At 39.4% G+C, this 25,317-nt stretch overlaps 1 protein-coding gene across 10 annotated transcripts in view; it reads left to right on the top strand.

Annotated features, from left to right (window-relative positions):
• NCOA7 (nuclear receptor coactivator 7) overlaps window positions 1-25,317 on the top strand; it is a 157,090-nt gene that overhangs the window by 108,663 nt on the left and 23,110 nt on the right. For all 10 annotated transcript variants that reach the window (XM_073219559.1, XM_073219567.1, XM_073219558.1 and 7 more), the window contains one exon: window positions 466-634. In XM_073219559.1, coding sequence (XP_073075660.1) covers window positions 466-634 — 169 coding nt within the window. The remainder of the gene's footprint in view (window positions 1-465; window positions 635-25,317) is intronic.

Consider the following 25,317-nt stretch of genomic DNA (forward strand, 5'->3'; position numbering starts at 1 on the left):
GACATTTTGAAAGTAATTTGCTTTTCTTTTACTCTTTCAAGTAACTCCCCTTTTTACCATGAACTTCTAAATCTAAAGGAGTTTGAAATGTTTTTGTAGATAACTCAGTTCTAAACTGAGTTGCCATATGGTGTGATCGAATCCTGGGCTGCCATCCTATGCATTCTTGTGAATTGTCACAACTTCCCACTATTTGCTATTGTGTTGTTTTTTATGCTGTTTCCAGGATGTAGCATCTCATGTGATGTGGAACACCCTGAAACTTTCAAAGCTTTTTCCTTTTGTGCTAAAGAGGGTCTGAAAATTCTAATTAGTCCTCTAACATGATGGTGATGTATGTTTCTGCCATATGTTTTGACTTGCTATCACCAAGAGGGGACCAGATACTATTCTTTGTATGTTGATAGACATCATTAACACCAATATTGTCAATATTGAGGAAGATTTTTTTCATGTGTGATTTAGATATACTTCCTTCAAAAGAAGAGAAAAGCAAGACTCCACCCATGTTTCTGTGCATTAAAGTAGGAAAACCAATGAGAAAATCCTTTGCCACTCACACTGCAGCCATGGTTCAGCAGTATGGCAAACGAAAAAAGCAACCAGAATACTGGTTTGCTGTTCCTCGGGAGAGGTGAGTGTGGGCTAAAATGGAAAATGCTGGGCAATGAGATTCTAATTGCATCTCATTTTTTTTTTAATCTTAAAATACTTATTCTTGAATAAGAGATTTCTCTTAATTTTACATTTTAAAATGTGTAGAAAGGTATTTTTTGAGTAGCTTTCTGCTGAAGGGTGGTTTCGGTATTGCAAATTTGAGGTCATCTTCATGCTGAACTGCTTTTATAAGTTTCTACCAAAGTGGAATTTTAAATGAAGGAAGATTTATACATTCTCAGGTGCCAGTAATTAGAAGTGCTTTTCTGTTAATAAAGAAGGAATATCATGGAGTGATTCCAAACCCCTCTAAGTGCAGTAGAGAGGCATGATTGTCATTTTTAAAGTGCTAATATTCTGGGTAACTAAAGATTGCTTTGGCCTTATGGAGGGAGTGTGACTCCCTATGATAGCATCATAAGAAGTGTACCCCAAGATCACTTGGGTGGGTTCTAGGGGCTGTGCACATCTAAGGAGATTTGTATTTTTAAACTGCCAAAAAAGCAGTTTTATTGGTTATATTGTAATCTAGGATAGCAGGGAGAGTGGCATAGAAATTCTTCATTAGTACATTCAAAGGACATCTTACAATAAAAATAATTAAGAAATACTATTTTTAGAAAAAATTATGTTTTCCTTTTGTATGTGTGGTAGAAGAAAAATGTCTTTACAGAGGCCTCACAATTCATTTTCAAAATGGCAAAAACCCCACACACATTTCTCTTCTTCCCACCTAGTCATCGAACATCATCATCTGAGCAGACCTTTTGGCTAACGGACCTGCTGAGAACAGTACACTCAGCAAGCTATTAATTTTGATAGTTTCTTTTCCCTGTGTTAGACACAAACCCACATTAGCATGGTTGTTAAATGTAATTTATGTTAGGTTTATGTGATATACTCCTCTACCTATTCCTATAACCCCCTCCATACCTCACTGAAACTTTAAACTAGGGATATGGAGGAGATAAAACAGAAAATGTATCTTTTATTATTTAAAAATATTTTAACAGAAGCAATATGAATTTCTGAAGCTCTGTTCAAATCCGAGTTCTGGAATCAAATTTCACATTGGACATTACCTTAGGGATGTAAGCCAATTGCTAATTTTTTAGGCAAGGAAAATAGCACTGAAACTTTCAACCACACTGTGGGTAATGTGGACTTTCCGGGTCCACCAGAAAAATGACTTATCAATATGTCACTTTTTCTCTGGGAAAACTGTTTATAATGTAAATAAATTGTTTTTTTGTGTCTGTTGTTATCTTTAATGATACCATGTGCACCAAGGACCATTCTAGAATAAGTATAGCAGTCCCACATGTACAGTTATCTTAGTGTCATTCTTTAACCCAGAAGAAATCTGTGATGCTGAAATAGTGCTTCTCTTTGACCTCTTACACGAAGTTTTTGTGAACTTTTTAAAGAAGGTCACTTGTTGAATTCCACTATATTTTATCTTATAGTGTCTGTGACTTGCCTTTGGTTAACCTGACATAATTAGTTTTCTTTCTTGAGCTAATTATTAATCAACCAAGGATTTTCTGGGAAGCATTATATCTCAATGTGTTAATGATAGATTCTTTTGTATAGATGTTAGGAACTTTTTCTTTAATTCTTCCTTTATAGATTTTTTTATGTAGGTGTTAAGAATCTTTTAATTTCTCTTTAAAGTATTTCCCTGTCTATGTATCCTAACGGAGGCCACATTTTAGTTTAAGGTTGGAAAAGATGGAGCAGTCCTACAGTTAATTCCCATCCAGAACTCCAAATGCACAGTAAGAAATAAGAAATCATTATTTATGAAAATCTTTCAGACATAAGGTTCAATAAAGTCCTTAAGGAGCTAAGAAGTGGCATACAGTGTTTTCCTCACTCTGAAGATAATTTCTGGACTCCCTTGGTAATCAAACTGAGCATTTTTTCTTGCCTTTGTTTACCAGATCCTTACATCCATTAGAGTTTCAGCAGCAGAGTGAAGTCAGGGTGGCAGTGGCTCCCTTTCTAGGTTAGAGTGACCTCTCATAGATTTTCAGGATGTGACTGCTTACTCACTGGTAGGTCTCTGTCTCTTAATGCACCAGTGCCCCTTGTCACAGGAGATTAGTATTTTGATACTGCCATAAACTCACAACTGTGTTTTGCTGTTCTTCTCTATTATCCTATACTTGTTTAAAGTGTTTCTTTTTCTCCTTTTTTGTTGTCATGTACCAAAACATCCCTTCTTCATTTACAGTGTGCTCTATGGCTTCATTAATGCTATCCCAAATGAACAGTTTACAAAGTAAGAAAATGGTGAGTGTGGAAGGCAGGGGGAAGCAGTGATGGGAACCTCCACATAGACTCTATTTATCTGCTTTGTTTTTGTTTTTTATGTTTTTTCCCTGGTAATCCTTGGTCTTAAATTTTAGATACTAGAAATTAGAGCTGTGAAGTAGTTAAAAACTGCCTAAGTACTTCAAAATAGTTTTGTTTAACTTGGTTGAAGTTTTCAGAAGGGCTGAGACCTTCACGAACCTAGGAGAGCTGGTGGTTTCTTGCACACCTGTGCACCACTACCTGAGACGTGTGCACATTTACTGAGGATTAAGTGCATGTCAAGCTTCAAACGCCCCCCCCAACCAAGCTCCATTGCAGTTCGCAGAATTAGGTACTTATTTTGCATCAGCAAAGGATAACAGTGTGGTGCTTGGGTGATTTGTGAAGTGCTCAGAGGTTGATTTATAAACCTGAGACATCCAGGCTCTTCCTAGTCCCACTCTTGGTGCTAATTCAAACATGCAGACCACGTATCATTTCACCTTATTCCAGTCATCTCGAACAGGAGTTCTCTTCCTTGGCACGATTGATATTTTGGACTGCATGGTTCTTTGTGTGAGGGGATGTCCTCTGTGTTGTAGCACATTTAGCAGCTTCCATGGCCTCTCCCCATGAGTGGCCAGTAGCACCTCCCCAGTTGTGACAACCAAATGTGTCTCTGGACGTTGCCAAATGTCCTCTGAGACAAAATCACTTCACATGAAAAACCGCTGGTCAAGTATTGGACCATTTGACCCAGGCCTATACACCATTCTGAAAGTGATTGTGAGCCATACCAGCCAAATAATGTAGGCATTCGACTACCTAACACTTGTTTGTACTTGATTATATTTGTAGCATTTACACATCTGCAAATACTTTGTTTCCTTTACTAAACCCTATTTCTTTGGCAGATAATTTCATTAAAATTTTTTTAAACTTATAATTAATCTATAGTTTTATATCTGTAGAAGCAACACCACTGCACCTAAAGAGATATTTTATCTGGAGGTAGTCCTAAAATGATAAGAGTATACAAACAGCAAGGTTGATGGTATTGGCAAGCATTTATTTTTGCACCTTCACTTTGCACAGGCTTATGCTAGAAGCTTTTGGAAATTCAGGAAGACAATACATGCCCTGTCCTGGAAGAGGCATAGCATCTTAGGCTGCCCTGCTCTGGCCAGTAGAATAATGAGCCACAGAATCAGGCAGTGATGGAGGAGAATCCTGAGGAACTGTGGGCTCTAGAGTGGGACACTTTATCCAGTTGGAATATAATTTGTTAATTTAAAAAATGAGTCACTGTATTAAGTAACTAGATCATATGTGAACAAACACTTATTAAGAGTGCATACGTCTGGGCGCAGGTACTGGACTAGTTTTAGATAAATAAGACAGGGACTCTACACTGAGGAGCTTAGGAAAAGCTGTTGAAATTGTGCCTAGCACTTTCTAGAGACAATCTATGTGATTGTATTCTATAGATTTGGATACTGTTCTATGTAAGAAATATAGTTGCCTTTTGTTTTACTTAATATTAAGAGATTTCCTTTTTTAGAAGGAATAATTCCTGTTCAAATTCAAACTCCTCATCTCTTAATTATTTATGGTCTCAGTCTCTGAAATGTTTTATAATAATTGACTTCATATTATCCAGCTTTTAAAATAAGTTGGTAATGGAATTCAATAGCAGGAATTATGTAGAATTTGCTAAGTCATGCATAAATGGTAAATCCAAGCTGAATTAATTGTTTAGTGTAATTTGTGTATTAAGTAAGCTAATAAGAGGAAGGTTACTAAGGGGAGAGGAAGAGCCTGTGGGCAAGTAAAAAAATTTTTTTAATTTGAAAATAATTATGCCAAGATAATTTTAATAGCACTCAAACACACAGACATGTTTTCTGGGGGAAGGGGAGCAGAATCTTTTGCAATTTACTTTTTTCCCCATTTAATATGTTCGGCACATTTTCCATGTCAAATAGTGTGTTATTATATGTATATAAACTATATAGTTAGCACTACTGTTAAGTTCTCTTATTGATTTAATCATGCTCCTGCTTTATGTATTAGGTTGTTCTAAATTTTTTGCCATTATAAGCAGTGCTATTTAAGCATGTTTGTAAAATTGTTCAGATAGTCAAGTCAAAAGGGCACATGAATGTGTGTGCCAATTTATACACCCAGTATAAGAGTGCCCTTTTCCCCACAGGCTGACAAATCTAAGTAGTAGGAGTCTTTATGTTTATCAGTTTGGCTGATAAAAAAGGAAGCAAATATAGCTTTGAAATGTTTTATTTTAAAGTTGAGTAAGTGCTTGTTACATAACAGTTGTTTGCTATAAAGTAAGTTCAGTAGTACCCTGAGGGTTTTTATTCTGCATGAATCCTTTAATAATAAAAAAATTGCTTATACCGTGATATACAAATATATATATATACTTAATAAAAATTACTTAAAATACCATGTTTGTCTAATCAGCTTCTAATCAAGATCAGCAATCCCTTTGAATTATATTAGATGTATTTTGTGCCTGCCCACATTCAGAATAAATTCATCATGTACTAAGTTGATTCTGTTTTAGAAAACGTATTTTCCTTCATAATGTCAAGGATAATGGAAATTCCCAAGAACTTTATTAATAGTTGGGTTTTTTGTACTTTCAAAATTGAAATGAGTAATGCATTCACAGCATGTGGGTATTTAAAAGTTGTTTTTTAACAGGTGCCATCCGTGTCATACATGTATTTCCCAGAGCCAATTTCTGTGAGAATAGTAATACTTCCTGTAATATATGTGTGGCCTACAGAGTTATCCATGGTCACCTTCCCTCCACACAGTCAAGACCTTTTAGAAAGGGTGCCTTTTCTTTAGGCCAACATTTCCCCCAGAGAGACTCAATGGGAAGGTCTTCCCATGGCCAAGTAATAGGTATTTCATAGTTAACTAAATTCTGTAGGTAGTTTTCACCTCTATCTGGAGTACAGCCTTATGCTCATAGTTGTTATTCTCTTAACTGAAATACTCTCTTTACAAAAATTTCTTAGTTTTACTTTCTGTTCTCTACCATTTTTCCTGGTACCAGTATAATAGAATGTAATTGATTTTTTTAAATGTATCTTTAATTACATTTTAATTCTGTGAGATTACTTGGATATCCATATGTATATTTACATACTATTATAGTTTTATCTGTTGGTTTTAAATTCTTTACTTTAATAAATGCAATTTGGAATTTATTTACCTTTTTCACATTTCTGATAGGAGCAGCCATACATATGAAAACTAGGTATGTAACCTTTCAGCCATCAAAACCATAGTGTATGGTTAGGGGTGACTGACTAATGGCAGATTCTAGGCAGGATCTACCCTTTATCTATCTTTGTATCTTTTATCTTTCAGAAATGTTCACACTTTGTTTTGAAATAATTAGTGTAAAGCCTGAAAATAATGAGTCCTGAGCTTTCCATGATGTGCCATTTATCTGAAATCTTAGTCATTTTAAACTATGGGTCTAAGCTGCCTTGGACCCTGATATAATTCCAGCAGCTAAATTGCAACTTTATAAAATGCATCAGATTATTCTGATTGAACACATTCCTTAGAGATGATGCTCCAGTGATATCTTTACCACCCAGAGCAGGATCACCACTTTTTTTTTTTTTTAGATAATTATTTTTTATTGAAGGGTAGTTGACACACAGTATTACATTAGTTTCACGTGTACAACACAGTGATTGAACATTTATATACATGATAATTCTAGGTACCAGCTATCACCATACCAAGTTGTTACAATATTTTGACTGTATTCCTTATGCTATACATTACATCCCGGTTACTTATTTATTTTACAATTGAAGTGTGTATTTTTTATTTATTTTTTTTTGTTTGGGCATCTCTCCTATTTATTGATCAAATGGTTGTTAACAACAATAAAATTCTGTATAGGGGACTCAATGCTCAATGTATAATCATTAATCCACCCCAAGCCTAATTTTCGTCAGTCTCCAATCTTCTGAAGCATAACGAACAAGTTCTTACATGGAGAACAAATTCTTACATAGTGAATAAGTTACATGGTGAATAGTACAAGGGCAGTCATCACAGAAACTTTCGGTTTTGATCATGCATTATGAACTATAAACAGTTCAAATATAAATATTCGTTTGATTTTTATACTTGATTTATATGTGGATACCACATTTCTCTCTTTATTATTATTATTTTTAATAAAATGCTGAAGTGGTAGGTAGATGCAAGATAAAGGTAGAAAACATAGTTTAGTGTTGTAAGAGAGCAAATGTAGATGATCAGGTGTGTGCCTGTAGACTATGTGTTAATCCAAGCTAGACAAGGGCAATAAAACATCCACGGATTCAGCAGATTTCTCTCAGAATAGGGGGGGTGAGGTTCTAAGCCTCACCTCTGTTGATCCTCAATTTCTCACCTGATGGTCCCCCTGCGACTGTGCCTGTCTTAGGTTGTTCCTCCCTTGAGGAATCTCACCCGTCTCTGGCTAACCAGTCATCTTCCGGGGCCATACAGGGAAATGTAAAGTTGGTAAGTGAGAGAGAAGCCTTATTGTTTGAAAAGGTTAGTTTTTTACTTCTTTGCATATTTATGCCCTGTGGCTTCTATGCCCAGCATTTGTCTTGAGGTATCTTTACCACTTGAAAGAATTGTGATACACGGTAAATTCGATATGAGGCACGAATTCTATTTATGGGTTGTAATTAGGAAGGAAGAAAAAAAGCTATAGAAGTAGCAGGCGGAAGAAAACATGGGAAGATTGATTATTTCTTTGACATATCTTCTTGTAGAGTAACATAAGCATGTATAGGTTTTAAACTACTAATTAAATTGTGCACACACATTAACATAATAGGAATACAGTTACATAACCAAAGCATACCTATAATTACCAGCCATCTCCAGTGAACCCAAGAAAACCAGTTAGGCACCTTAGGCATTTGTGAAAACTTATCTATAATATGGTGGATATTGTCCAACTGAACTTGAACAGTCTGAGAGAAATCAGACAAATTAAAACAACCCATTCCTGGGGACTGTTCACATCCTGTATATTCTTTTAACAGTAAATAGTCTGTAGTTGTAAGATTTTGGAGCGCTATAATTTGCCCTCCTCCTAATTCTTGGTTGAGTTCCAACAGTGTAGATCCAGTCAAATTTGTTGTTTTACTGGTATGCACAGGCCAGCTTAGATATCTCCTTCTTCATTCCCATGGCAAGTCCAGGAACTGGTGGGATGAGTGCATCTACACCTGTAGCAGCGTGTGGATCTTTGTTGGGGTTTTTTGATGATCATCTTCTGGCATGAGTCTTCCACAGAGTGCTGATGTTGGAAGTTCTTTTTCATATTGTATCTTAGTTCATTTTCAGGGTAGCCAAATTAGGCTTTGATCCTCTGTATAAGCACAAACAAACCCTTTGCCTACACTTTTATATGCCCTTTATACCATTATGTAGAACTCATTGGAGGTCACCACACAGGAACTGCTTTTTTTGTTTTGTTTTGTTTTGTTATCATTAATCTACACTTACATGATGAATATTATGTTTACTAGGCTCTCCCTTATACCAGGTTCCCCCTATAAACCCCTTTACAGTCACTGTCCATCAGCATAGCAAAGTGTTGTAGAGTCACTACTTGTCTTCTCTGTGTTGCACAGCCCTCCCCTTTCTCCCACTCCCCCATGCATGCTAATCTTAATACCCCCATTCTTCTTCCCCCCTATCCCTCCCTACCCACCCATCCTCCTCAGTCCCTTTCCCTTTGGTACCTGTTAGTCCATTCTTGAGTTCTGTGATTCTGCTGCTGTTTTGTTCCTTCAGTTTTTCCTTTGTTCTTATACTCCACAGATGAGTGAAATCATTTGGTATTTCTCTATCTCCGCTTGGCTTATTTCACTGAGCATAATACCCTCCATCTCCATCCATGTTGCTGCAAATGGTAGGATTTGCCCTTTTCTTATGGCTGAGTAGTATTCCATTATGTATATGTACCACATCTTCTTTATCCATTCATCTATCGATGGACATTTAGGTTGCTTCCAATTCTTGGCTATTGTAAATAGTGCTGCGATAAACATAGGGGTGCATCTGTCTTTCTCAAACTTGATTGCTGCGTTCTTAGGGTAAATTCCTAGGAGTGGAATTCCTGGGTCAAATGGTAAGTCTGTTTCGAGCATTTTGATGTACCTCCATACTGCTTTCCACAATGGTTGAACTAATTTACATTCCCACCAGCAGTGTAGGAGGGTTCCCCTTTCTCCACAGCCTCACCAACATTTTTTGTTGTTTGTCTTTTGGATGGCAGCCATCCTTACTGGTGTGAGGTGATACCTCATTGTAGTTTTAATTTGCATTTCTCTGATAATTAGCGATGTGGAGCATCTTTTCATGTGTCTCTTGGCCATCTGTATTTCTTTTTTAGAGAACTGTCTGTTCAGTTCCTCTGCCCATTTTTTAATTGGGTTATTTGTTTTTTGTTTGTTGAGGCATGTGAGCTCTTTATATATTCTGGACGTCAAGCCTTTATCGGATCTGTCATTTTCAAATATATTCTCCCATACTGTAGGGTTCCTTTTTGTTCTATTGATGGTGTCTTTTGCTGTACAGAAGCTTTTCAGCGTAATATAGTCCCACTTGTTCATTTTTGCTGTTGTTTTCCTTGCCTGTGGAGATATGTTCAAGAAGAGGTCACTCATGTTTATGTTAAGAGGTTTTTGCCTATGTTTTTTTCCAAGAGTTTAATGGTTTCATGACTTACATTCAGGTCTTTGATCCATTTTGAGTTTACTTTTGTATATGGCGTTAGGCAATGGTCCAGTTTCATTCTCCTACATGTAGCTGTCCAGTTTTGCCAGCACCATCTGTTGAAGAGACTGTCATTTCGCCATTGTATGTCCATGGCTCCTTTATCAAATATTAATTGACCATATATGTCTGGGTTAATGTCTCGATTCTCTAGTCTGTTCCATTGGTCTGTGGCTCTGTTCTTGTGCCAGTACCAAATTGTCTTGATTACTATGGCTTTATAGTAGAGCTTGAAGTTGGGGAGTGAGATTCCCCCTACTTTATTCTTCTTTTTCAGGATTGCTTTGGCTATTCAGGGTCTTTGGTGTTTTCATATGAATTTTTGAATTATTTGTTCCAGTTCATTGAAGAATGTTGCTGGTAGTTTTATAGGGATTGCATCAAATCTGTATATTGCTTTGGGCAGGATGGCCATTTTGACTATTTTAATTCTTCCTAGCCAAGAGCATGGGATGAGTTTCCATTTGTTAGTGTCCCCTTTAATTTCTCTTAAGAGTGACTTGTAGTTTTCAGAGTATAAGTCTTTCACTTCTTTGGTTAGGTTTATTCCTAGGTATTTTATTTTTTTTGATGCAATTATGAATGGAGTTGTTTTCCTGATTTCTCTTTCTGTTGGTTCATTGTTAGTGTATAGGAAAGCCACAGATTTCTGTGTGTTGATTTTGTATCCTGCAACTTTGCTGTATTCTGATATCAGTTCTAGTAGTTTTGGGGTGGAGTCTTTAGGGTAGGATCGCCACTTTTAAAACCTCAAAGGGGAATAACAAATTAACTCACCAGGCCAACTATCAATTTCCCCAGTTCTGCGTCAGAGATACCCAAGAGGGCAGGCATGGTGCTCAGTTGGTGCCCTTCTTAACTCTGTCCTAAACATGGTACTTTAGATGGTACTTTGCCTAGGTTTTCTCACTTTATTAATACTCATGATAGTTCTGTGAGGCATGTGGTGGTATTTCCTATTTTATAAATGAGGAAAGTGGGACACAATTGTTTTCAACACTCAGATTCGCAAATAAAAAATCCAGAATTTATACTCAAATCCATTTGACTTCAAATCTCTCTCCTAAGCAGACACCAGAGCAGGCTGAAACTATATTAATCTTACCCTGTATTAATTGTACTCTGTATTTGGGCAGACATATCCCTGAAATGGGGGGTGGGAGAGGGATACTCAAAGAAAAGTCATTTCCTGGCTCGTGAAGGAATGAGCATTCTGCAGCATCTCCCTTTTGTTCACCTCCTTGGATGTTGCTAACCCACTCTCCATCTGGCTAGGTGCAGCTCAGCGATTATAGGGAGAGGCTGTGACTCATACTCAATGGATGATACTCCATGGGGGCTCATTAATTGAATTAAGGTGGTCTAATCATTGTATGGAAATAAAGGATGACTAAAATATCCTTTCTCTGATAATAGATGTTTTAACTTAGTTGCAAGCTAATTCTACTATTGGCTCATTATTAGAATTAACTTTTATGTGTTACAGTGGTTATCTGGCCAAAAACAAGCCAACACAGAAAAAATTCCACCTTCTGAAGCCAGTATCACAAGGTCCAAGGTACCTTATTTCACATGACTCCTACCGTAAACACAGTACCTTGAATCTAAGCTGCCACTTACTATTCTCTAGTTCCTCCCTTTAAAATGTATTTTGGACCTTATGGCCACAATAATCTTCTAAATAGACATTTTTATCGTGTCATATTGCCACAGAAAAAATATCTTAAGCCCTCAGGATTAAAGTCTAAGCCCCTTCTTCATTTTTAGAAGCCCTTTGCAGACTGGCCTACCTTTCTAGTTTTTCCTGATGTGCCTGAATCTGCAGCTTTACCGAGATTGGTCACTTTACGGGCTTTGTCCTGTAAATCTAGGATCTTTCTAACTTGGATCCTTTTAAAACTGCTGTGTTCCTGAACTTGGGTGGTTCCTCACTCTCCTCTATGTGTGCAAATCTGTTCCCCCAAACAGCTCACCCTACAGTGATTTCTCCCTACACTAGCAATTACGGTCCTTTCCCAGTCTACACCTGATTGGTAAGCACCTCACAGGCACAGAGGCATTGAGGGAGGAATCAAAGTCTGGCACCTTTTCCCGTACAGAAGCAATCTGAGTTTCTAAATTCAGAAAGGTTGACTAAAGCCTGTGCAGGAATGTATTCTTTTTCTCAGATAAGAAACTCTAAAGATAGCATAGAATTCATGGCTTAGATCAATGGGGGCCAAACTTAGCTTTGTACTAAAACCACCTAAGAGCCTGTAAGCATACCGAGTACCCAGCCAGGAACTTCCCTGAACATCTTGATGCTTTGGATTTGGGTTAGAATGCTAGGATCTATTAGGCAGCCTCCATATTGTGATAATCAAAGGGGCATTATTTTGTTCTTATTTAACATTCTGTAGCATTTGACATCACTGACCATCATCCATTTCTTTGACACCCTCTTCCCTTCTATCAACCCTTCCCAGTCTTTTCTTCCCGTTTCCTCATTAAATGGTACCCCTTAAATGACCTCTCCTCACTATATATACAATTGCCTGCACCTGATTATTTCTTTCTCATATGCCAGTCATTTCCAGCTATCTTCAGTCTAGAACTTTTCTACTCAACCCCAAACACATACATCTAGTAGTCTTCAATGTTAGAATTGATCCATGAATCAAAGTCAAGACAGATCAAGCCCTAAATAGGGTTTCTTATTTCCACCTTTGTCCCTGCCACTGTCCCCACAGCTCCGGCCTCCTGTTCCTCCATCATAGTAACTGGTACCACCAGCCATTCAGTACCCAAAGCCAGAATGTGGGCCTAATCTCACACTTCTCAGTCATCTCCCTATACTGGTCAAACAATCACCATGTCCAGCTTATTCTATCCATTCAACATCCTTAGGATCTCTTGCTCCCATTCTGCCCCTTCAGTGGACAGCTGGCCATGTTTCCATGTTAAGAATGTGAATCAGATTTTTTGGCTGGCTTGCTTGGGATGCCCGACATCCCCCAGTTACCTGCCCACTGAAATGCATGTAAAAGTTTAAATGTTACCTTTCAGAAATATTCCATGTCTGGTTTAGATGTACTGTACTCCTGCCTCTGTCATAGCACTTCACTCTTGTATGGATGTGGACTACTTGTGGCTTTTTTCCTATTGGACACACCTTCTGAGGACAGAGACCAAGTCTTAAAAACATAGTGTCCTCATAACAGCGTAGGTGTGCTACATAATATACTCCAAAATGTTAGTTGGATGCATGAACAAATTAGCCTATAGACTCATAGATAAAAATGTTTAAAAACTTATTCTTTATAGTTAAAATGATGCATAGATTTTATATATTTAGAAAAATGCAAAACAAAAAGAAGGGGGAAAGCTCATAGTTCATTACACAAAGTTAACTACAATTTATTTTCATTTTTGTAGCCTGTTGGCCTTTTTTCCTATGCATGGATTAATAATTGTGTGTGTGTGTGTTCATACACACATATACATACAAACACATTCACTATTTTATAAACTACTTTTACTTAAAAGTATCTTTCTCAGACATTTAAAATCCTATGCATGCATTTAGTGAGCATGCATTACTTTTCTAATGAGAAGTAAATTCATAAGAAAGAAAATTGATTTTCTTATTAACTTTAATACAATGGGAAGACATCCAAATCCTAAGGACCCTGAAGACTAAACTCTTAAGAGCATTTTCCTTACAGAAAAAAAAAGGAATTAAAGGAATCACAAACTGACCTAGTTTTCTAGCATGAAATTTTTTATCATAGTTAATGCTGAATTTTCTGATCAAAAGTCACCTTGCTTTTAATAGGATCAGGGCTAAATGAAATCTTTAATGACTGTTAGCGCCAAGACACTTGAATAGTCTTTAAAGTACTTTGCTTTCTACAGCAGCTTAGACTGTGGTTAGCCAAAACAGGTTTATTTCAGAATACAAACCCCCCAAAGCAAACCAGTGCACTCTGCTCTTATGTATGTCTGAAGGTAAAAATGTGATTAATAAAGAAAAAACAGAAAAGGTCTCTAAACAATCCCTGAAGAAATTATCTTCTCTTTGTATTTATCGCAAGTTTTAAGTTTTGGAAAACTACTGAACCAAATATGAGTTATAGGATTACTAGTCATTTATGTCAATATTGTCACTTCTTTCTTTAAATACCTTACAAGGTTTTGAAGTGATACTGCTTCCTCTCATTCTTTTCCTGGTCATTTTACCTTTTGTTTCATCAACTTAAAAGTTCTAGAAATTCATCATCAACTTCGGAGGCACCCTACTAGGCAGCCATCCTTCAATAATTTCAGTAACCTACTTTGGCAAATGCCTTGAGTTAATCAGTGACTAAGAGCCAGACCTAAGCTCAAGAAAAAAAATCCGCCCCTTTGTAAGTGAGCTCTTCACTGTGGTGGCTGTGTTTCCTGTGGGAGGAGTGAGCGCCAACACTTTAGAGGATAGCTTGTGGCCTGTTTCTACTGCAGGATAATCAATCCCTGCCCATGGGTGCTGCACACAGTGTTTGGGAGTAAGTATGCAGAAACAGTAATTATTGCAAGCCTGAATGCCTGCAGGAGCCAAACAGAAATGGAGGGTGGAAAGCTCAGGGGCCAGTGTTACCACCTGCTCTAGGGAACAGCTGGGGCGAGCTCTCTCTGTACCTCCAACTAAACGTTGCTGTGTGGGAACATGAGCCTGGTGTTACCCATCTTCCCATCTTTTTCAAAGAAGTTGAAATATGGATTATGTGTGTCAGATCTCCCCAGTTTGTGAGTATTAGCCACTGTTTAATTAAAAAAATAATAGGAGTCCAAAAAGAATGTATCTGCTTCTGAGTCTGAGCTATCGGCTGCCTGCCGCAGGCCTCCAGTGTTGACATTAATATAAACTTCTGGCTTTTACTTATTTTTGAGCAATCCTGTTTATAATTGTAACTGTTATTTTGGCCAATGATTCTTAAAAGAAACTTCCTATTGTTTTTGGTGAACCAAACAAAGAAGTATATTTAGATGGTACTTTGTAAATAAAGGTTTCTTTTTATAGACACACTGAGACCATTAAGGATGGGCATTACATCAGGGGATTACTAACCCTTGGTTTTGTTCAGAGTTGCAGAGTACTGAGGGGACCTTACAGGGCAAGGAACTTACTTTTTTCATATACGGACCTCTGGTCAGGCCACTGAGGTAGGTTTTAAAAGATGATACCTTTCTAGGAGCAGCCTCTATGGTCAAGAGTACTTTGCACCGCTGGGCTTCTGTGGCTGGGTTCAGAATGAAGCCTGGGGAGGTTTTAGACTGAAGTGCATTGGAATACCTTTAACTTACAGTTAACAATACAAGTGAGCAGTGGGGCTGCATATATATTTATGTCAGTACTCTCATAGTCACATTCTCTCCCCTTCCCTTTGCCTTATTATTTTCCATTCTCTGTGCCATAATGTAGTCTGAAGTATGTTTTTAATGTAATAGCTATTAAATTATTTAATACTTTCTGCTTATGATTTTTAAATCAAGTGGGTGGCTTGGGGATGATACTAGGCTGTGTCTAGTATAGCCCTAGTTTCTTTTCCTGCCAGTCTCGTGACCTTTGCTAAGACAAGAATGCCGTAGCCGCTTCTGGGTTGTTTTGATCAAATTTGCTGGCTTATGTGGTGGCAAGATTGTAGATCACATGATGGAAGGAAATTTCTTAAAAATTTGCCTAGAAGCAGAGTGAATTTCCTTATACATTTAGGCACCTACATGAGGAGCTAGGTTTTCTCATCTTGATTTCAGAATCTCAGAGAGATTAAGGAACTTCCTCAAAGCCTCCATCTGGAAATACGGGAAACCAGTTTGGAAGTTCAGTTTTTAACTTAGACGTGTACTTTTTTTTCTTTTCCTTTTTTACCTTTATTTCACAACTATGTTTTTTTAAAAAAAGAAAAAGAGCAAGAGTAAATAAAATCCCACCGTAACTAGTAGTCCTTTTGAATAAAATAGATTATAATTGTACCTAAAGCCTATATACCTAAAGTGTGAATCACAGAAGGTTTTGTTCCATGCATCAACCCAGATTTTTTTCATCAGGTTTTATATCCTCTAGCTCTTCAGCTTTGTCAGTGACGGGCTTTCATGAAACTGGAAAACCAGGACAGCTGGAGGGACCATAAAAGAAATGGTAAAGCATAGTAGTGGAGACCACGACCTGACCTGAGGTTGACCCTCCACCTCTAGCATACTGTGCGGCCTCGGGCAAGTTAGGTAATCTGTGTAAACATCTGTTTCTTCTTCCATTAAATAGGAATGGTAATTAGAGTGGCTACCTCCTGGGGTATTATGAGAAAAAAATGAGCTTATCCCCTCACTAAGTGTAAGTTAGCTGTTGCTATTACTTTGTCTCCTACACTCTGCAGTGCTTTGTTGCCTTTGGGGTAAGGCTTCTGCCTTCCAAGAACCTGTCATTTACCTTGGAATTTCTTTTTCAGGGTTGACAACATTTTTTGCTAAATGGGGATTTTTATCTTAAATATGATGTCTCCTCTGGGGTGACTCCCTCAAGGAGCCTTATGTGGACAATAAAGACCTTTGAGGTTTATGAAGAAAGCTAATTAAGCCAAATGTGCCATTAGACAGAAAACACAAAGCCCAGGTGCTGGGTTTTGGTACTAACTGCTGCTGGCTGGGTCGGAACTAGTTTGGTGCCTGGAGGAGTGCGTATGGCAAGCTTGTCCCCACATCCACTGGCACTTTATCACCTCTTGGCTGGATCACTGTTGTAGCCCTCTCAAGAAAACCTTTGTTTCCAGCCAGTCCTATCTTTTCCTGTCCTTCCCTACTTGGCTGCACACCAGTCATTCTAAACTGGATTTAGCCTGGCCTTTCCCTGCAGAAGCCCTGGGTGTCACCTCCCCAGTGTCTGCTGTGGTGCGTCTCAGGCTCCAGACATTCCCACACAGCCTTCACAAATATCCGTGTATCTGTGAAACATCTGTCCTGCTGGTTACTTCATAGTTGTCTTTAAAGTTAGACTTAAATCATTCTTGTTTTCTAGCCTTTTCCTGAGCAGCAATGTCTGTGAAATCAGGAACATAATGTTAGTTGTATTAACTACTAAAGTTCTTTAAATGAGTGTGTAACTATTAATATATGTCCATCTTTGTACCCCCTGAAGTCACAGGAGCTGTCCCTGGCATACTTTGGGAAACAGGGGTCTTGGAATAAGGTCCAAGCCTTTTTATCTTGCATCCAGGATGTTCTGTGAACCAGGGACCCAGCCCCCAGGTTTTTCATTTTCACCTCTTGTCATCCCATTAAGCAAAAAAAATAAATCTCACTCTTTCATCCCTCCTGTCAGGAAGCCTCCCCTGCCTGGTGAGTTCCTGTTCAACACATCCAGCTCAGGTGCCCGCTGGCTTCTATCACTGTGTTGTTGACACTGTGTTAGGATTTGTTGTTGACTCCCCACAACCTTCGCACTCTAGGGCAGATCCTGGATCTCCTGCATCTCGGCAGCCCTGTCCCTGTTATAGAAGGCTCTGCCAGAACTCACCTGTGACTTGATTGCATTGCCCTTCTTCCTCTGCCGTATCCAGTTTGACCTCCTTCCAGTATCAGCCTGCTCTTAAAATGCCATCTTTATGCATGGGTTCCCTCTGGCAGAATCCCATTCCCCTTCCTCCTGGTACTGACTCTGCCTGCTCCCTCAGCACTCAGTTAACAGTGGCCCTGGGCAAGGCTTCCCTGACCCCAGCCTGAGATGATTCTCCCCTGGATTTACCTCTGTCATCACTCTTCTTAAAAAGTAATAATAAAGGAGACAGAAAAGAGGAGCAGCATGAGCACAGAGGCCAGAATGGATGTTGGAGCAAAGATGCAGGAGCACATGGCTGGAACACAGAGTACATTTTAGGGAATGGCACACATAAAGCTCTCAGGCACCCCCAAGGGCAATTAGCCCTAAAACCTACAAAGATATTAGGGAAGTATTTTACACAGCTGGGCAAAGTGATCAGATTTGCATTTTATAAGTTCATCTCTGCCTCTGCCATGTCTCCTTGGCTTCCTTCCAGAACCACTTCTGCTTTCTCCTTAAATATTAACCCTTTTCTAGAACCCACTACTTGACCCAGTTCCCTGCTCACTATGCCACACCTATTGCTTCAGGACCAGTTAGCAGCCCACGTGGTGATAATTACTGATAATTGTGTCTGCTCGGCCTCTGGCCGGAAGATAGTGCTCTGAGGCAGATGAGGCCCAGAAGTTCTGTGACTCTTCAGAAGCCACAGGGTGACTCACTGAGTGAGTTTCAAAAAAGCCATCAATGAGCTTTTACAGATCAAGACAAATGACCGCCAAATTCTGTTGAATTTGAAAGAATTTTTGGAGAATATCAACTCTCCATAAATCTGAGGCAGTTTAATAATGGGCATTACTACAAGGTTAATAAAATCAGAAAGAAAGAATTCAGAAATGAAAAGGAGTTGAAAATATGCTAACCCTCAATGTTAACAATATACTCTGGAAGGAAAATAAGGTACAGGAAGGGAGTTTTAGGAAGAAACAAAATTCAGAGGCTTTGATTTTTTTTTTAAGGATATGGAGTTGCGAGTAGGTTTACAGGAGTCCCACAAGGAGTAGGACTGTCAAAAGTACAGAGAGGAGAGTTAGTGTGGATAAAGTGAAGGTTTCTATAGCCAGGATTCTCACCTGGCCCTGGTTGGCTAGCTCCCTACACACGTGTGGGCAGTACATTGCTATTGATTCTGCATAAAGAGCTCTGCCCAGTGCTCTGGGTGACATTGTGGCATGGCTGTTGCAAAGCTGCAGGGCTGCAGAGCTGCAGGAGAGCAGAGACTGGAGTGGTGGCAGTGCCGAGGACAGAGACTGGGGACGGTGGCAGGGGCAGAGAGGCCCAGAGGCAGAGACCGGCTTGCTGCGTGCAGACTCGCTCTGAGTGGACGGGATTCTAGTGACTGACCTGCCACCATGGGAATAAAGTTGGGTATAAACCTTTTCACCCCAAGAATGTTCCACTGTCATTTTTCAGTCTCATTGAATCCAAAGTGAACTTCCCCGGGGCTGAAACCCATTGGCAAAACAGTTAGGATGGGTAGAAGAGGAGTTCCTTCTTCTGAAGAGAAAGGTCACTCAGAGGGAAGGCAGAGGGAAGTGCATTATTTGAACAGTGTGTTGGGGAGCTTTCCATTCAGAGATGGAGACAGGCAGGAGAGCAAGGTTGAGAACTGAGAAAACAGAGGTCTGAACAGTGACTGAGAGGGTAGTAATGGAAGGAAGCTGGAGGTGAGCAGGGAGCCCTACCAGGGAGGGTGTTCCTAGCCAAGCTGAGGTGCTTTTGATTTTTATTGGATCCGTTAAGTACGAATAAGCAAACCCAGCAGCATCTGTCATCATCATCGTAGAGAGAAGAGTTAGAAAGATAATTGTTCAGTTTCTGTGGGAAGGTGTTTGAAGGGCAGCTTTGCTGCTTGTGTGCTTCTAGGAGGCGCCAGTAAGGTGAGATGGAAAGATTGGCCTCGCAGCCTGTGAACCCAAGAGGGCGCTCATGGCTGGGGAAGGAGGAGGGGTGGAGGTCAAGGTGAGAGCAGAGCCAGTACAGGCTAGAGGAAGGAGTGGGCGAGGCAGCGGCAGAGAGCCAAGGAGGGGAATTTTCAGAACTTGAAGCCTGTTTCCAGAGGGTTGACTTCTGGGAACTAACTGCCAGGAAAACCCAGTTAGCCAAAAAGAACCATTCCAAGAATTAGGTTAAATAAACTTAAAGTTACAGCCACTCTAATGTAGAAGGAAAAACAATGAAGTCACATCGTCTTCCTCTCTCCTTCCAATTAAGTAGTAAATATAATATAAACAAAGGACAGAGAATTGAGCAGATGTAGAGCTCGAAAGAGGGATATTGATTCCTTCCACTCTGTCTTCAGGAGCCTAAAAGGTAATCTGATTGGTTCCAAGTGAACTTTAACTTTCCCTTGTGCAACAGGCCATTTCCTCATCCCGCTGCTTTTCTCTCAGAGGCGCAGTACGAAGGCCTTCTCTACAGGAGAGAATGAGGGGGTTTTATGTGGGGGGCTGTTGTTGAGGGAAATCAGGGTATGTCAATGCCCCAAATGTCTGAGAGAAGAGACATGATCGCTTCCAGTCGGGGTGCCCTACTGCAGAACATTCTCTTAAGGTTTCCCATCCCACCTCAGCTGAGGCTCCCCAAAGCTGGGCTGACTGGCTGACTGCCCAGGTAGAGCCCACCACCTGAGAGAGGAGGGAGGCCATTCAGGGCCCTGCCTTGCCTGCTGTAGCCAGTGGAAAACTGCTCCCAGAAACAGTTGAGGTGGGGTGGCTCATGGTGCTCCCCAAGCACAGACCACAAATGCTGTGATGCTACTGATGGAAGGTGTAGGAGGGGAATGGGCACGGGCAGCATGTGCCCTAAGGGCTACCCAGGGCATCTCACTAACATTACGTTTCATTTATAAAACCCAAAGCCAAGGAGGTAGGTGACCTATACTGTAAGACCACCGACTGTGGACAGGTACAAAAATGTCCTGTCCCCTGTGGAGTTCAGAATTCATAAAAAAGAGGCAGTCAGCTCTGACTGGAACATTTCCAGGGATTGGGTGTTTGGGCACATTATTCAATATGCTAAGTCTCAGTTTCCCTATCTATAAATTGGGCATGTAATACTTGTGCAATGTAGGAAACTTGAGGCAGGGAGTCCCATCTTTTCTTTTTAGGTAGCTGATGTTTTATCAACATTTCTTATAAGGTCAGTTCTCTCTTTAAAATTAAAATTTTTATGACTCTAAACCTGTTTTCCATGGTATTTTGAGAACACTTTTCTCTTCCTTTCTAGATACTTCTTCCTGTGGTAAGTCTAACAAGCACAGATCTTACCCAGTTTGAAGGGCTGGCCCTGGCTACTCTTGGCCCACCCCTGGCTGCTACAGAGTTAAGCCACTCACTCTGGCCACAGACACCCAGAGGCTTCATTCACCACTCACCAGAAACTTGGCAATCCCAGGAGAGGAGGCTTGGGCTAAAGCCCCCTTATGTGGAATTCCAAGATTCCTGCCCCAGACTGAGATATTTCTTATAGTACATACAGGCAAGAATGGTTTATGCCAAAACTGACCCCCTTCCCCAACCGTATTCCACTTGCTGTAGCTCCTAAGGAACCCACACATAGACATATGAAATACATAGCCAATTCCTTCCATACTATGCTCACAGTGGCAGGTGGTTTGGTCTAAGTTTTCCCATCAGCAGCACACCATGCCCAAATTAACCTCCTAAAATAATCGTGGCATTCATATGAATCCCAGGTCATCAGTCTATCCCAGACAATTCCCTCTACCCCCTTGAAGAGTTTTTTCAAGGGTTTAAGGAAAAGGTGTTGTCCTTTCAATGGGTGAACCTCTGTTTAGGGCCACCTTAATTCATCAGAGATGCTCTAATAATCTTGAACTTTGGGAGAGAAGAGTAGTAGGAATGATATTTCTCCTTCCCAAGGAAATCTTCCCTCTCACCTGTCTTCCATGCCATGGGAATGAGTTGTCTTCATCAGGCAGGGCAGTCGAGTTACATCCTCCTCCAGAATAATAGTAAATTCTACTCTCTTTGCATCTACATAACAAAAGACTGCTCAAACAGTCTCCCCAAGCAACTTAATCCTCATCACCAAAAAGTGACCAATGATTACTAAGAAAAGATCTCTCCTTAAAATCTTTATTGACCTGCAGTTTTCACAATTTACATTTCCTTATAATATCTAAGAAGAAATGAGATCTTAACTCCAAACCTGTACCTCATCCCTCGTTCCCTTGCAGTCTTGCACAGGGTTATATGTCAGCATGAGCTTGTAGCATTTCTTGGAATGCTACTTCAGTGTTCATGCTTTACAGTGACTTCACTTATGAGGGTGAAATGTTAGAGGACAAGAGAGCAGTCCGTCATATAAAGTGGTCCAAAAGGTGATAAAAATGTGTCTGTCATGACCAGGAAGTTAACTGGGCAACAATCAGAAATCAGTGTGGAATAAGGGGAGGACTTTGTTGCATGGCCGAAAGAACACTGGTTGCTGCCTCAGGAGATCTGGTCCAGGCCGTGATGCTGATAGTATAGACTTCAGAGGTCCCATTATCTAAGGAGAGTTTGTTGGATTAAATGATATACTATATCCCCACCAGGTCTAATATTTCATGAGGTAAGCTCTGGGAGAGCAGGTCACTGGCACATAGTGGGTTCCCAGGGAGTATTGTTGAAGAAGCAATGCCCTCCAGCAAGGGACCACCAAGAACAAACCACCTGAAGTTGAACAAGTTGGACTGATGTGTTGCAACCAAGAGGAGCCCACACCATGGGACCATGGAGCATCTCACGAAGAGGGTGCTAGAAGGGAGTTAACAGGCTTAGGAGGAGTTCTAGAAGGTGGGACTTTGCTCTAGATTGGATGCTGTCAGGAAGCAGGGTCTTGTGATTGGGTATCTAAATCTTATCTAGAAGGAAGGAAGACTGGAGAGGCTAATGTGTAACTGGTAAAGAAGCAGTCATTCTTATTAGATTAGAGGAATGTTTGGTCTCATGTTTGTGTCTGGACAGTGTCCATGTTTTTGTTTGTGTTCAGATACGAGAACCTCAGAGTGCTTTTATTTTTATCTTGACTCATCATGGTAACAGAGTGGCTTTGTCTGATACTGATTCTCTGAGAAGTTGTATGTAATCAACAGGGCTTAGCTATGAGTGCCAGACCAGCTCCTGGCAACACTGGCACCTATCTGATTAGGACCAGGCTAGCTCCCAGGTACCAGGGACTGCTTTTCTCTTTCTCCCAAGTCAGCTAGCCAACAGTTAGTTAGGAAGCCATTTTATCTGAGTGCATATGCCTGTAATGAATGTCTCCCTTTCCAAAAATTGGAGCAGAGCATATTTGATTCTCAACTCTATTACAAAATACAATTAAGATGGAATAAATCTTAACTGCTAGAAAATTGAGAGAGTTAGAATTGTATACTTATTAAACTTCTCTGGAGTAATGATTTATTTCATTTTCTTCTTGGTCTAAGTTAATTTTTAATGGGAAATTTCATAGTACATGGTAAAAATAGTTCAGAGATTCAAAAGAATATACACATTGCTAGGGGAAAGCAAAAAATGAAATCATCCTTTAAAAGTGCAACATGGTACTATATATATCAAAATTATAAGTGAATTGCCCCTTTGGCAGGACAGTCCCACCCCTGGGAATATATCCTACAGCTGTACCTATACATGTGAGAGATGATTCATGTATGAAGTTACTCATTATAGCATCATTTATAACAGCACAATCTTGGAAACAGCCCAAGTGTCCAGCAATAGAGGACTTTGTATGGTAAACTACATAGTACGGTAAGTACTGTATAGTTATAAAAGAAAGAATGAGGAAGTCATCTCTTAATGTGGAAAGATATCCATGATATATCATTATATGAAAGAAGCAAAATAAAGAATAGTACTATATTTTGTAGAAATGGAAGACAAACAGAATATATATTCATGTATATCTACATAAGTAACACTACAAAAACAAAAAAATAAAAGTGATCAACTGTAGGAGAAAAGGGTGGGTACAGAACGTGGTGGACAGGGATATAAGGGAGAAGAAAACTTATTTGCTCTCTTTTTGATGCTTGAGTCATAAAATGTACTACCTATTCCTAAACTAAAATAACTTAGAAAAAGATATATATGATATAAAACATGTATTTCTCTAGAGGCGACCATGTTGATCAGTTTCTCATACAGCCTTTCACAGTAGCCCATTGAATTAGTCGAGGATTTCCAGAGAAACAGAACCCGTAGGGTGTGTGTGTGGAGACAGAGAGAGAATAAAAGATTCAAGGAACTGGCTTTCATGGCTGTGGGGACTCGCAAGTCTGAATTCTTCAGGGTAGGCTGACAAGCTGAGGACCCAGAGAAGAGATGACATTAGGGTGTCAGGTCTGAAGGCCATCTGGAGACGGATTTCCTTCTTGCTCAGGGGACCTCAGTCTTTTTCTCTGAGGGCCTTCTGACTGATCGGATGAGGCCCACCCACATTATGGAGAATAATCAGCTTTACTGAAAGTCTGCTGATTTTAAGTGTTGATCATATCTAAAAAATAACCTTCACAGCAACATCTAGTATTTGACCAAGGCCAAGCCAAGTTGACATATAAAACTAACTGTCACATCCATATACAGTTCTAATACTTTCATCTATTCTTGTAAAAAATAGAAATAGCCTATCATACACTCATCTGTGTGCCTTGTCTTGGGTGACAACTCTCCATGTTTTGAAGGGGTAGGAGAAATCTCAAAGGAAATATACCTTTGTAGTATATGAAAATTGGTAATTCTGTATTATGGAACAAGAGGATGATTAATATAAAAAGGGAAGCAACAGTTTAGAAACACATTCGATAGTGGTTAATGTTTGTATTCGATAAAGGCTCCCACAGATTAAACAGAACATTGATTCCACAATCACAAAGAGCTAGTTCACAAAAAAAAAGAAAAGAAAAAGCCAGGAAGAAACATTTGAAAAATGTTCAATCCACTAACATTAAAAGAAATGCAAAGTGAGATAATAAACTCATTTTTTTTAAAAGGGAAGAACAAGATCGTTATGAAACTTAGACGTAAATTGCAGTGCTGGTGTCAGAGTAAACTAGTTAGCCTTTCAAAAGCAGTTTGGCAGGATGAATCACATGCTATAAAATCATGCCCTTTGGCCCAATAATCCCTTTTCTGGGAACTTATCTTGAGGAAATAATTGAGAAGATGGTAAAAGGCAGAGACCGTGAAGATGTTCATTGTAACATTATTTGTATGAAGAAATGAAAACAAGCTAAGTATCCTGAGAACAAAGGAATACAGAATTATGGTGTATTATTTTCATACAGTAAAATCAGTACAAAGACTAGGAAGATGGCCAATGTGCATTATTTAATGTTACATATAATAAATGATTCTGTCTTGGCTGTGGTGACAATGAAAAGAAAACTGTATACATTTGGACAAGAACAGACAGGATAATGGAAACCGAAAAACAATTTGATATCCATTGGAATGTCAGTTGTAGGTGACATTTCTTTTGGGTTTTAGTTCTATGAATATTTGTCTTAGTCCATTCGTGCTGCTATAACAGAATACCATAGAAAGGATGGTTTATAAACAACAGAAATATATTAATCACAATTCTAAAGGCTGGGAAGTCCAAGATCAAGATGATTGTCTGGTGAACGCCTGCTTCTTGGTTCTTACATGGATGTCTTTTCACTGTGTCCTCACCTGGTGAAAGGGGGCTAACTAGCTCTGTGGGGTCTCGTAAAGGCACTGATCCCAGTCAGGAAGACTCTACCTTCATAACGTAAGTGCTTCCCAAAGGTCCTACCTCCAGATACCATCACATTGGGAATTAGATTTCAATATATGAATTTTGGATGGATACCAACATTCAAGCTCTGGCAATACTGTTTGGATAATTTTATGTCATTATAAGTTTTTTAAAAGCAA

Source organism: Manis javanica, chromosome 13, assembly GCF_040802235.1.
Source record: "Manis javanica isolate MJ-LG chromosome 13, MJ_LKY, whole genome shotgun sequence".
NCBI lineage: Eukaryota > Metazoa > Chordata > Mammalia > Pholidota > Manidae > Manis > Manis javanica.